The sequence below is a fragment of the Suncus etruscus genome, chromosome 13 (genome assembly GCF_024139225.1).
Source record: "Suncus etruscus isolate mSunEtr1 chromosome 13, mSunEtr1.pri.cur, whole genome shotgun sequence".
Taxonomy (NCBI): domain Eukaryota; kingdom Metazoa; phylum Chordata; class Mammalia; order Eulipotyphla; family Soricidae; genus Suncus; species Suncus etruscus.
Genome location: NC_064860.1, coordinates 24,413,752 through 24,426,487, shown reverse-complemented (window position 1 = coordinate 24,426,487; position 12,736 = coordinate 24,413,752). Strand labels below are relative to the sequence as shown.

Sequence of the window (12,736 nt, the reverse complement as noted above, 5' to 3'; positions counted from 1 at the left end):
AGCACTGGTGGTGGGAATGCCCCTCATTCATTGTCACTATGTACCATAAATGATGCAGTGAAAGATTTGTAATGCATTTCGGTCACAATAAAAATTAAAAACAAAACAAAACATGTGCTCTAGCCCATAGAAAAACTATCTTCTGGGCCAACATTTAATTTTTAATTTTACTTGTTGACTTTCTATAAAGCTTATCATGTTGCACTTTATTTTGTAGTATTATTTTGAAAATATACTGCTGAGGGCCGGAGAGATAGCATGGAGGTAAGGCGTTTGCCTCTCATGCAGGAGGTCATCGGTTCGAATCCCGGCGTCCCATATGGTCCTCCCGTGCCTGCCAGGAGCAATTTCTGAGCCTGGAGCCAGGAATAACCCCTGAGCACTGCCGGGTGTGACCCAAAAACCACAAAAAAAAAAAAAAAAAAAAAGAAAATATACTGCTGAGAGTCGTTATCTTTGTATGACAGTGACTTTTAAAAATAAAAAGTAGACTTTATTTGTCTACTCTCATGACAGGCATTTGGTTTGCTTACAAGATTTTTCAAATGCTGTCTCTTTTGGATTTTTTTAAAAATATTTTTAATATGTACCTCAACTTCTGTATTTTTATGTTTCATTTTTCTGATTTGGAAGAACATAACCAGAGGTACTCACAGTTTATTCCTGTCTTAGAGCTCATTCCTGATGATGCCTCAGGGGGAGGAGAACAACAGTATGCAATAACAGAGATTTACCTGGGGTCAGTCACACACAAGGAAAACAACTTAACCCATGTCCTATTGCCCCAGCCCCTCTGTTGACTCTGTTAGCAATGAGAGTAAATTTTTCTCTGATCTCAGAAAACAAACAAACAAAAAAAACCTCAAGAGACTTGTTCTTCCTTCTCTGAGAGAAATGAGGACATAGATATGAAATTTCTGCCCATCTGACGTCTACATTTTTCTGGAGTAAAAATTGTGTATACATCTGTATATTACAAATTACAGCATTGGAAAGTTTAGTATAAACTGTTTTTGTTTTATTTCCTTGTATAGGAAAAAAATGACTTGAAGCGTGCTGGCTACATGCTTCAGGAAGCAGACAAGCTGGGCTGCAGACAGTTTGTGACTCCTGCTGATGTGGTTTCAGGCAATCCAAAACTTAACTTAGCTTTTGTAGCAAACTTGTTTAACACCCATCCCAGCCTGCACAAGCCCAATAACAATGACATCGATATGAATTTACTGGAAGGTAGGTTCGATCTGCCTTGCGTGAAGTCACTCTGTGTCTTTGTGGTCTTGTCATGTTTCAGTCAAAGTGGGCAAGAGATGATAGGATATGGTAGAGAATACCTTTGGATCTATTAGTCCACTACAAAATATGCAAATTAAAGAACCTGATTGTGGGTTTGGATGAAAAGAGAATGCTAGGGGTAAATCTTTTATTTCATTCCTTAAAGAAAACTGTTATTTGTTTAAAAGATTCCCTTGGGGTGGGGGAGCTGAAAAAAAAAAAAAAGATTCCCTTAAATGACCACATCATATAACTCCACAACCAATATGGACAATGACTAATTTATTGAAAAAATTCATTTTCTGTAGCTCTTTTTCCTTTTTTTTTTCTTTTTAACAAAGAATGCTGAGGAGAGAGAAAGAAGAGAGAAGAGAGGAGAGGAGAAAAAGAGGAGAGAAGAGAGAGGAAGTGAGAGAGGAGAGAGGAGGAAAGAAAGGAGAGACAGGAGAGAAAGGTGGGAGAGAAGAAAAGAGGAGGAAAGAGAAGAGATGAGAGGAGGAGAGAAAGGAGAGGAGAAAAAAGAGAGGAGAAAGAGGAGAGAAGAGAGAGGAGGAGAGGAGGAAAAGGAGAGGAGAGGAGGAAAGAGAGGAGAGAGTAGGGAGGAGAGAGGAGAGGGAGAGGAGCAAAAGGAGAGGAAGAAAGAGAAGAGAGAAGGAGAGAGGAGAGAGGAGAGGAGGAAAGAGAGGAGAGAGGACAGAAGAGAAAGAAGAGTGGAGAGGGAGAGTAGGCAGAGGAAAGAGGGGAGAGAGAAGAGGGGAGAGAAGAGAGGAGAGAGAGAAGAGAGAAGAGAAGAGAAGAGAAGAGAGAGGGAGAAGAGAAGAGAGAGGGAGAGAGTCAGTCATGGCCTGAGAGAGAGAGAGGGAGATAAAAAAAGAAAAGAAAGAAGAAAGGAGAAAGAAAGAATAGAAAGTTTCTGTAGCTTTTTAAAAGAAAAATGAACTGAAAATCAGTTTAACTCCATTAGTAATCTGTTTTCTAATGTCTTTAGTGTACATGAAAATAATTACAATAATTATTACTTGTCTTTTGGGGGGCTTATTGTTATCTGTCTCATAATTTATAACACTTTCCTGTTTTGCTTTGTGGAATGCAGATTTGACTCCTCCTAATGTAGGTACTGTATTTAGTACTTTTCTATGCTCTCTATATAGATTCACTCTGAATGTTTTTATTTTTAATTAGAACCATTTATTTCTAGCTGAGTTGACATTTAGTTTTTGCGTTGTTCATGCTGTGGTTTTTTTCCCCCCATCTTAATATGCCTAAAGAATGAATGGCAACAAGCAAGAAAAAAAAATAGGAATGAATTACAGTAGGAGAGCAAAACTTTGTGTAAACTCTACCTCATCTACTTCTATAACAATGGGTTATAGGAGTTGTAAACACATTGGATTCATTTTTGACAATGAGATTTTCAGATGAGCTGAAGATTTTATCCTCCCCTCAATAAACAAGTGTACCTTTTATCACAGGTAATATTTGAAAGGCTCTATTCACTTCTCTAATATAGATTATTTTGAATCACTTAGCTGTTACATTTAACTGTTGCTGAAACGTACAATATAGGAATTGCCATAATGACAAAAATATTCTCATTATCCATTTCTTCTCTATTTACCAGCCTCTCATCATTTTTCTCTCCTACTCACTTTTCCTTACAAGCATTTTGAAAGCCCACATTAAGTGTCAGAAGTAAAATAAAAACTGGCTGTTCTCAGTAGAGGAGCCAGCTCTAAAATCCTGAGTGTGTTGCCATGGAATGGAGAGAGGGAGCGCTCGAGTAGAAAGATATCATTGGGAGAGAATTTGAGGTTCAGTCTTCATTTTCTCAGCTAACAACCTCTCTCCCTTACTTCCCCATCTGAAACCTATAAGACAGGATGAGAAATAAATCAGGTTCATGAGCTTTTTCTTGTGACAACCTCAACCCATTACCTATGTACTTGCTGCTTTATACTTAGTATTTTTGTTATTGTTGTTGTTCATAAAGAAGATGCAAACTTAACAATTCGTGCAAGAAAATGATTGATTTGACTTACCTTTTCCAAAGACCAGTAAAATAAAGACAATCTTGACTTAGGTATGGAATTCAGGAGTAAAGTATATATTTTTTGAAGTGAAATTTAGAGTGAGGGATTAGATCTTTTAAAACCTGGAAAGGAAGATTATGTTTTTTATTAGCCTGGAAATTGTCAGGCTCTCTGAGTGTCTTACAGTCGAAGGCATTGTTTAGATGGCATATTAAAAATGACTGCTTTTTATAGTTCACTAATCCTTGCTGGGTGCCTTTTTTCTACTGCTCGCTCTCTTCTGTCATGTTTGAATTCTTTTTGCTAGTGCTCGGCATGCTTTTTGGAATTTTTCAGTGTGACTAGGATTGCTAAATATTTCCATTAGTATCGACTATGTTCATCTAAGATTCCGTAGGAAATATTTATCAATCATCTTAATTTAGAAATTATGTATGTCCTGATCCCTCTGCCCCCAAAAATGTATATGACTTGGTCATTGGATTTTATTTTCTCTCTGCCCATTGGTGATTTTTTTCTAGATGTTAAGTAAAGACTTGATTATCTCACACCCCATATTTCTCATATCTGAGTATGTTCTCATGAGCAAAGACATTGATCTACATGTCATTAAAGAAAATAAAAAGCCTAATTCAATATTGAACTTTTATATTAAATTGAGCCTACCGACAGGGGTGTGTGCAGACAAATCCACTCAGAATTTATTTGTGGTGATCAAAAGTGCAAAGGGCACAGATGTAGAAAGACTATACAAATTATCCTTGCACCCGTTAGTATTTCAGCAATTTCCAGGAGCCTGGGTTTTCTCATAGAAAAGAGGACTCCTAACACTTCTTTTGAAAAGTTACAGAGCTTGTTGAAATGGCCTTTGATGGCTGAGCTTAGCAAACAGTATGTGTTCAATATTGGTCTCATTAGGGAAAGATGACACTCTGCACATTTGGTGATGTTAAACATGATTTTTTTCTTTCCTTTTAGTAACCTACTTAAATATGTATTTTTCTAAAACTCTTTACCAACTGCAAATGAAGATAATGTTTTTATAATTACTTCTGTCTGGTAATTTAGCAATTAGCTTTTACTTTTCAGACTGCAGTCCAGACTTTTGCTGTTTCTATCTATATTACATTGTTTTATTTATTTTTTTTTGTTTGTTTTTTTTTTTTTGGTCACACCCTGTAGCTCTCAGGGGTTACTCCTGGCTCTATGCTCAGAAATTGCTCCTGACAGGCTCGGGGGACCATATGGGATGCCGGGAGTTGAACCACTGTCCTTCTGCTTGCAAGGCAAAATGCATTGCCTCCATGCTATCTCTCCGGCCCCTACATTAGTTTTTTTTTAACTGATTTTTATTTTCTGTGGCTCTTGCACAAACGCATGCATAGAGCTTTTGGCCATAATCATGTATTTACCAACACAACTCAAATGACATTAAATAAGCACATTCTCTTTTCTAAAATCTATTTTATTTTCCAGGTATCAAAAATTTAAAATAATAATAATAATAATAATTTTTTTCATTGAGAACCATGGAAAGAAATACGAACATCTGAAGTTGTAATGGTTTCTGAGCTCAAAATACAGTGTCTTTTAACAGATCCATTATGCCAGCAGGTTCAGCAGAATTTATATCATATTTTTAATTAAAAATTAAAATTAAAATTATACATTATTAACATATATAATTGAAAACTTTTATTTGGTTTTTACTAGATGGAATGATATAATTACTAAAATATTATATATAAGAAAAATATATTAGTAAAACAGGGCCGGGCGGTGGCGCTAAAGGTAAGGTGCCTGCCTTGCCTGCGCTAACCTTGGACGGACCGCGGTTCGATCCCCCGGTGTCCCATATGGTCCCCCAAGCCAGGAGCAACTTCTGAGCACATAGCCAGGAGTAACCCCTGAGCGTTACTGGGTGTGGCCCAAAAACCAAAAAAAAAAAAAAAAAGAAAAAAAAAAGAAAAACAACCAAAAAGTAAAAAAAACCAAGTCACACACATGTCACTTTGGGAAAAGTTCAAATATTTCATTTGTTCCTGTTTAATAAACTGCAAACAAGGACTATTGAATTTAACTTGGGGTTTTGGGTTGTTAGGATTTTGTTGTTGTTGTTGTTTTGGGGCCACAACCATCAATGCTAAGTGGTTACTGTTGACTGTACTCAGGAATCATTCCTGGTGCTGCTTGGGAATGCCCAGGATCAAACCCAGGTGAACCACATGCAAGGCATTTGCCCTATGCCCTGTACTATCACTCCCAAATTGGGTTTTATTTTTTTAAAAGGTTTTATATATATATATATATATATATATATATATATATATATATATATATATATATACATATATGTGTATATATAGTTAAGGTAATTATACAGGCGAATCAGTGACCTTTTATGCAGACCAGAGGAAATGAAATTTAAGAAGCTCTGCAACTATATAATTACATAGGGAATATTAAAAGCAATTGTAGGAGCTTTGAAAAACACTTAAATAGCCAGTGATCATGTTATATCTTGAACAACAGGGATAACCCAGACTCCTTTTGTGTTAGCAAGGTTTGGGATTATCTTTCTGGATCTCTTGCATGTGGCCAAGAAGTAAAGAGAGATGCACAACAATTGATTTTAAGTCCCCAAAGTTTCTTGAAACACAAAGGATATTTTAGCCACCAGGAACTTGCACCCAGGTTATGCCCAGAAGGAAGGTAGTCCTGGCAGGCAGAGCCCAAAGGTCTCTCTGCCCACATGTGCCACACCATAGTCCTCACTTTACTTACAGATGATTTAAATGCTGCCAGGAAGGGCATATTCAGGGAGCTTTGGCAGTCAAAGGTCAAATCATGGCACCTAGAGAGGGCAAGTGATCTTAGAGGTTAGCTATTGATTACAATGAATATAGTGACAAGAAAAATTGTCCATTTTTAATTTAAAAACAAACAGGAAACCTGTAAAAGTATCCCTACATTACCTGCTTATATATTACTTATCTCCTCTCTCCCCTCCATTGCTATTGGGATCCTTACCAAAAGAGAAAAAAAAATGGGTGCATGTGCCAGAAATTTTGCCCCTGTAAAATCATAATCAGTGTAGATTTGGAACAATGTTTTAGTAAACATATGGCTTTGCTACTTTTGTTTAGTGTGTTAAATATAATTTGACTGCCAAAAGATTTTGTTTATTCCCTTATGTGTGACATATACCAATATGATTTTACCTCTTGCTTTTCCGGACAGAAACAAGCCCCTGGCTCATTCCCTCACAGATGTCAAGTCAGGGCCCTTAATGGAGAAATCTAGAATGAATGGAGGCTTTTTGGGAAAGAGGGAATTAGGGATTTTAGCAGTTAGAAATGTCACCCCCCAAAAAAAAAAATCACAGATTCACAGGAATCAGTGTTAAATGTATTTAGCTAGTTAATACCTGTCAGATGGTTGAAACGTGGTGCCTGATTTCATTTGTCCTGTATCATCAGTGTTAGCTTATGTCTCCTCTAGGAGAGAGCAAAGAAGAGAGAACATTCCGGAACTGGATGAATTCCTTGGGAGTCAATCCATACATTAATCACTTATACAGGTACTATTTTTGTTTGTTTGCTTGCTTGTTTGTTTGTTTTGGGGCCACACCAGGAGTCCCTCAGGTGTTACTACTGGCTCTGTGTTCAAGCTGTGGGTGAGGAAGAACCATATGGGATGGGTTGGGGGGAGTGTTGAGCCAAGGTCAGCAGCAGGCAAGGTAAATGTCCTCCTTGCTGTACTATTTATTTCTCAGGCCCCAGTACTTTTTTTGTTTTTAATTTTGCTTCAGTTTTGCAGCCATACGGCAGTTTTTCAAGTTTAAAATGTAGATATGTTTACATGAAGCACACTCTCAAAATCACAAGAATTTGGGCCGGAGAGATAGCATGGAGGTAAGGTGTTTGCCTTACCTGCAGAAGGACGGTGGTTTGAATCCCAGCATCTCATATGGTTCCCGAGCCTGCCTGGGGTGATTTCTGAGTGTAGATCCAGGAGTAGCCCCTGAGCGCTGCCAGGAGTGACCCAAAAATACACACACACACACACACACACACACACACAACACAAGAATTTGGGCCTATACTTAGAATTTTAGAATGCTGGGGAGTGGGTAGTACAGTGGCTTTGTAAAGAAAAGTGAGGTTTTATTTTTAAAAAATGTGATGATAGTGATTATTTTTGAAAATTCAACATTTGGCCAATTAGATTATTCAGCAGGTAGGGCATTTATTTTGCATGTGGTTGACCTGAATTCAATCCCAGGCACTCACCCCATCTTGTCCCCTGATCTCTGCCAGTAGTGATCCTTAGTACAGAAACAGGAATACCCCTGAGCTCCACAAGTATGACCCATAAAACAAACAAAAAATGCATCAACTTTGTAAAAATAATTTCTATTATTTTAACAATTATCCATCAGGAAAGTACTCAGTTATTAAAATTTAGAACAATTTATATATATATATACATATATATATATATATATATATATATATATATAAATTTTTGTTTGTTTGGTTTTGGGCCACTACTTCTAGCTGCACCCAGAATTTCTGCTCCAGGCAGGCTCAGGGGACCAGATGGGATGCCGGGAATCAACTTGAATTAGCCTTGTGCAAGACAAACTATTTCCCCACTGTGCTATCACTCCAGCCCATTTATAATTTTTTTTGGGTGTTTTTTGGGTCACACCCGGCAGTGCTCAGGGGTTATTCCTGGCTCCAGGCTCAGAAATTGCTCCTGGCAGGCACGGGGGACCATATGGGACACCGGGATTTGAACCGGTGACCTCCTGCATGAAAGGCAAACATCTTACCTCCATGCTATCTCTCCGGTCCCCATTTATAATTATTTTTAAAATAAAAAAAATATTTCCATGGGGCTGGAGAGATAGCATGGAGGTAAAGCGTTTGCCTTGCATGCAGAAGGTCAGTGGTTCGAATACCAGCATCCCATATGATCCCCTGAGCCTGCCAGGAGCGATTTCTGAGTGTAGAGCCAGGAGTAACCCTTGAGCGCTGCTGGGTGTAAACCCCCCCCAGAAAAAAAACCAAACAAAAAAACAAAACAAAAAATATTTTCTTCTTTGCAAAGGGAATATTTATATTTTTATAAATTCCTTAAGTATTTTTCTGTATAGTTCAGTCTATTTTTTTTCAAAACAAAGTAATTTGCTGAATATATTTTTTCCTGATTTGTGGAAGTTACTCAATTCCCTGAGATTTGTTTAATCATGTTCTTTCCTGTTTAAAAATGCCAACATTTTATTAACATTGTTAGGAATAAGAAAATATTTTACTTGGGGCCAGAGCAACAGCATAGTAGTAGGGCGTTTGCCTTGCCTGCGACTGACCCCGAGTGGATCAGATTTTGATCTCCAGTATTCTATATGGTCCCCCTTAGCCGGCCAGGGGTGATTTCTGAGCGCAAAACCAGGAGTAATCCCTAATTGCCCTGGATATGTCCCAAACCACCTCCCCCGAAAATTCTATTTTTTCCTGAGTATTTTCTGTGCTCTTCAGCAGTGTTAACATTGTGTTATTCTAGGTTGAGGTGGAAAAAATTCTTCTATTTCAAGTTATTTTTGACTCTACCAGCTGACTTTTAGAAAAATACAAAGAACCCAACTTCAGATAATTATATCTATCTATCTATCTGTCTGTCTGTCTGTCTATCTATCTATCTATCTATCTATCTATCTATCTATCTATCTATCTATCTATCTACCTACCTACCTACCTACCTATCTATCTATCTATCTATTTTTGGGGTGAGGCACACCCAGTGACGCTCAGGGGTTACTCCTGGCTATGTGCTCAGAAATCGCTCCTGGCTTGGGGAACCATATGGGATGTCGGGGAGTGAACCAAGATTCATCCTTGGTTAGTGCGTGCAAGGCAAATGCCCTACTGCTTGTGCCACTGTTCTGGCCCCAAATAATGATATACTTTTAGGAAAATTCTATAATTAAATTTATTACTTAGTTATTAAACTTAATAAAATTAATAAGTTTAACTTATTAAACTTAGTTCACACACTAAGGCAACTCCTAAATAAACATTAAACTATTATTTAAATATAAACTGAAGAATAATACAATAAAATACCAGGTTTTGAGGCTGGAACTTATGTTCCTCAGTTTAAATTCAAAAATCTTTACAATAAAAATATCAGGGGCCTGGTTGATAGTAGTTAATATGGCATATGTCTTGCATGTGTCTGACCCAGGTTCAATCCCCATCACCCATATGATCCCCTGAGGTCCATCAAGAGTGATTCTTTGTTTTGGGGAGGTGTAGTTTGGGGCCACATCCAGTGATGTTCAGATGTTACTTCCGCCTCTACACTCAGAAATTACTCCTGGCAGTGACCACAGGGGCTACCAGGGATTAAACTCACTCAGCCTCATGCAAGGCAAATGCTCTACTTGCTGTGCTATTGCACTGGCTCAGGAGTGATTGTTTGTTTGTTTTTGTTTTAGTGCCCAGCGGCACTCAGGTTACTCCTGACTCTAAACTCAGAAATAGCTCCTGGCAGTCTTGAGGGACCATATGGGAAGTTGGAATCAAACCGGGATCTCTCCCGGGTCAGTAGTGTACAAGGCAAATAATGCCCTACCCTGTGCTATCACTTCTGCTCCAGAAATGATTTTTGAGTTTAGAGCCAGGATAAGCCCCAAAGACTGCCAGGTGTTGGCCCCAAAGCAAAATGAAGCAAAAAAATTTAAAATATCTAAACAAGTATTGCTTCATTATACTGGTTACTTAATATTAGTCACTTTTGATAAGTACAGCACCGGTAGGACACTTGCCTTACATTTAACTACCCTGAATTCTATCCCTACCACCACATTTATTCCCCTGAGCCCTTCTAAGTGAGAGCTCTGAGCACAGACAGAGCCAGGAGCAAAGCTGGTATGTGGCCCCAAAACAGAACAAAAAAAAAAAAAAAAAAACACCTGAAATGAAATAAAGACATTCTGTCCTGTGATCCTCTAAGAGTAAAATGTTATAGATTGGTGTTGCTGAGTCTCCTACATCTCCTCTTCATTTTCAGTGATCTTTCAGATGCTCTAGTGATTTTCCAGCTCTATGAAATGATCCGCGTGCCTGTCAACTGGAGTCATGTCAACAAGCCTCCTTATCCTTCTCTTGGAGGGAACATGAAGAAGGTGAATGCAATAGGGACCAAGTATATTTGGGGGGCTGGGAGAGGCACACCTAGGTGTGTTCAAGAATGAGATAGAAGTGTGTATGTTTCTAATATTGCCTTTTATTTTGTTTTATTCACATAATGTAAAACCATCAACATTTATTTTTTATTCAATAATTTATTTAGATACTGTGATTACAAACATAGTTGTAGTTGGGTTTTAGTCATCACAAAAACTCCCCTCTTCACTGTGCAACCTTCCTACACCATTGCCTCCATCTCTTCCCTCTCCCATACCCCACCTGTATTCAAGACAGGCTTTCTACATCCCTCCCTCACTGACATTGTGAACATAGTTCTCAGTATAGTTATTTCTCTAACTGCACTCACCACTCTTTGTGGTGAGCTTCATATCTTGAGCTGGTCCTTCCGGTCCTCATCTCAGGGAATTATTTCAATGTCTTTAATTTTTCTTAAAACCCATAGATGAGTGAGACTAGTTTGTGTCTCTCTCCCTCTGACTAATTTTACTCAGCATAATAGATTCCATGTACATCCATGTATAGGAAATTTTCATGACTTCATCTTTCCTGATGGCTGCATAATATTCCTTTGTATATATGTACCACAGTTTCTTTAGCCATTCATCTGTTGAAGGGCATCTTGGTTGTTTCCAGAGTCTGGCTGTAATAAAAACTACTGTGATGAATATAGGTGTGAGGAAGGGATTTTTGTATTGGATTTTTGTGCTCCTATGGTATATCCCTAGGAGTGGTATAGCTGGATCAAATAGGAGCTCAATTTCCAATTTTTTGAGGAATCTCCATATTGTTTTTCATAAAGGCTGGACTAGATGGCATTCCCACCAGCAGTGAATGAGAGTTCCTTTCTCCCCACATCCCCTCTAGCACTGATTGTTCTTGTTCTTTGTGATGTTTACTAGTCTCTGTGGCTTGAAACAGTACCTCATTGTTGTTTTGATTTGCATCTCCCTGATGATTAGTGATGTGGAGCATTTTTTCATGTGCCTTTTGGCCATTTGTATTTCTTCTTTGAGGAAGTGTCTGTTCGCTTCTTCTCCCCATTTTTTGATGGGGTTAGATGTTTTTTCTTGTTAAGTTCTGTCAGTACCTTGTACATCTTAGATATTAGCCCCTTATCTGATGGGTATTAGGTGAATCGCTTCTCCCATTCTGTGGGTGGCTTTTGTATCTTAGACACTATTTCCTTTGAGGTGCAGAAGCTTCTCAGCTTAATATAGTCCCATTTGTGTATCTCTGCTTCAACTTGTTTGGAGAGTGCTGTTTCTTCCTTGAAGATGTCTTTTGTTTCAATGTCCTGGAGTGTTTTACCTACATGTTGTTCTATATACCTTATGGTTTCAGTGTGTGTGTGTGTGTGTGTGTGTGTGTTTGTGTTTCAGCATGAGGCCCAAGGATGTGATAGTTTGTGGGAATTTTCTGGGCCACCTTTGGTGCTGGGAATTACTTGAGCCACCCTGGCCAGGTTTTGTCAAGGTGGGGATCAGGGCTACAACTGGGTATTTGGGAGTCCATGTGAGACTGGGCGTTGAACCTTGGTAAGGTGCATACTAGCCTGCGCCCTGATCCATAAACTACCTCAGAGTTTCTAAATTCACTCTGATTACTTTGACCTGAAACATATGCCTGGAGTTTTTCCTATGTTAAGTCTGTTCCTGTTGTTCTGATTCAACATGAAATGGATTAAAAAGCTTCTTAACCTTTTTACTAATATGCTCTAATAGGCATTTGGAAAGATGAGCAGTGTGATTTATGCAGTTGTTTTGTTTTCAACAGCACACAGTACTTAGTGTTCTTTTAGATGCATCAGAGATGCATTTCAATTTATGATCACAAGAATTTTCCCAGTCTTTACTGGCTGTTTGTTAATACTTTCCAACAGGTATTTATTCCCTACTACCTGTTTATGGAAATTCAGGATATTAAAAATAGAGCAAGGCATGAAATTGTTCCTTAGGAAGCCTTAAAGAAATGCAGAAGATCCAATATATGTGCTAGGCACTATAATAAGCACTGAATACACAAAAAGGAACATTTTGAGTCCTAAGGATGAAAAGATCACAGTCATAAAAGGCTTCATGCAGGAGGTGGTATTTGATATAAACTTTGAGAAATGGATAGAATTTGGTCAGAAGACCAAATTAAAGGCTTAAGATTACAAAGGAGAGTAATAGCAAGTACAGAGTGTGTTTCTGGGAATTGGGGAGACTAGTTGGGCAT

At 38.2% G+C, this 12,736-nt stretch overlaps 1 protein-coding gene across 2 annotated transcripts in view; it reads left to right on the top strand.

The window, feature by feature from the left end:
* PLS1 (plastin 1) overlaps window positions 1-12,736 on the top strand; it is a 50,342-nt gene that overhangs the window by 25,055 nt on the left and 12,551 nt on the right. For both annotated transcript variants that reach the window (XM_049785898.1, XM_049785897.1), the window contains 3 exons: window positions 1,035-1,230; window positions 6,804-6,882; window positions 10,380-10,494. In XM_049785898.1, coding sequence (XP_049641855.1) covers window positions 1,035-1,230; window positions 6,804-6,882; window positions 10,380-10,494 — 390 coding nt within the window. The remainder of the gene's footprint in view (window positions 1-1,034; window positions 1,231-6,803; window positions 6,883-10,379; window positions 10,495-12,736) is intronic.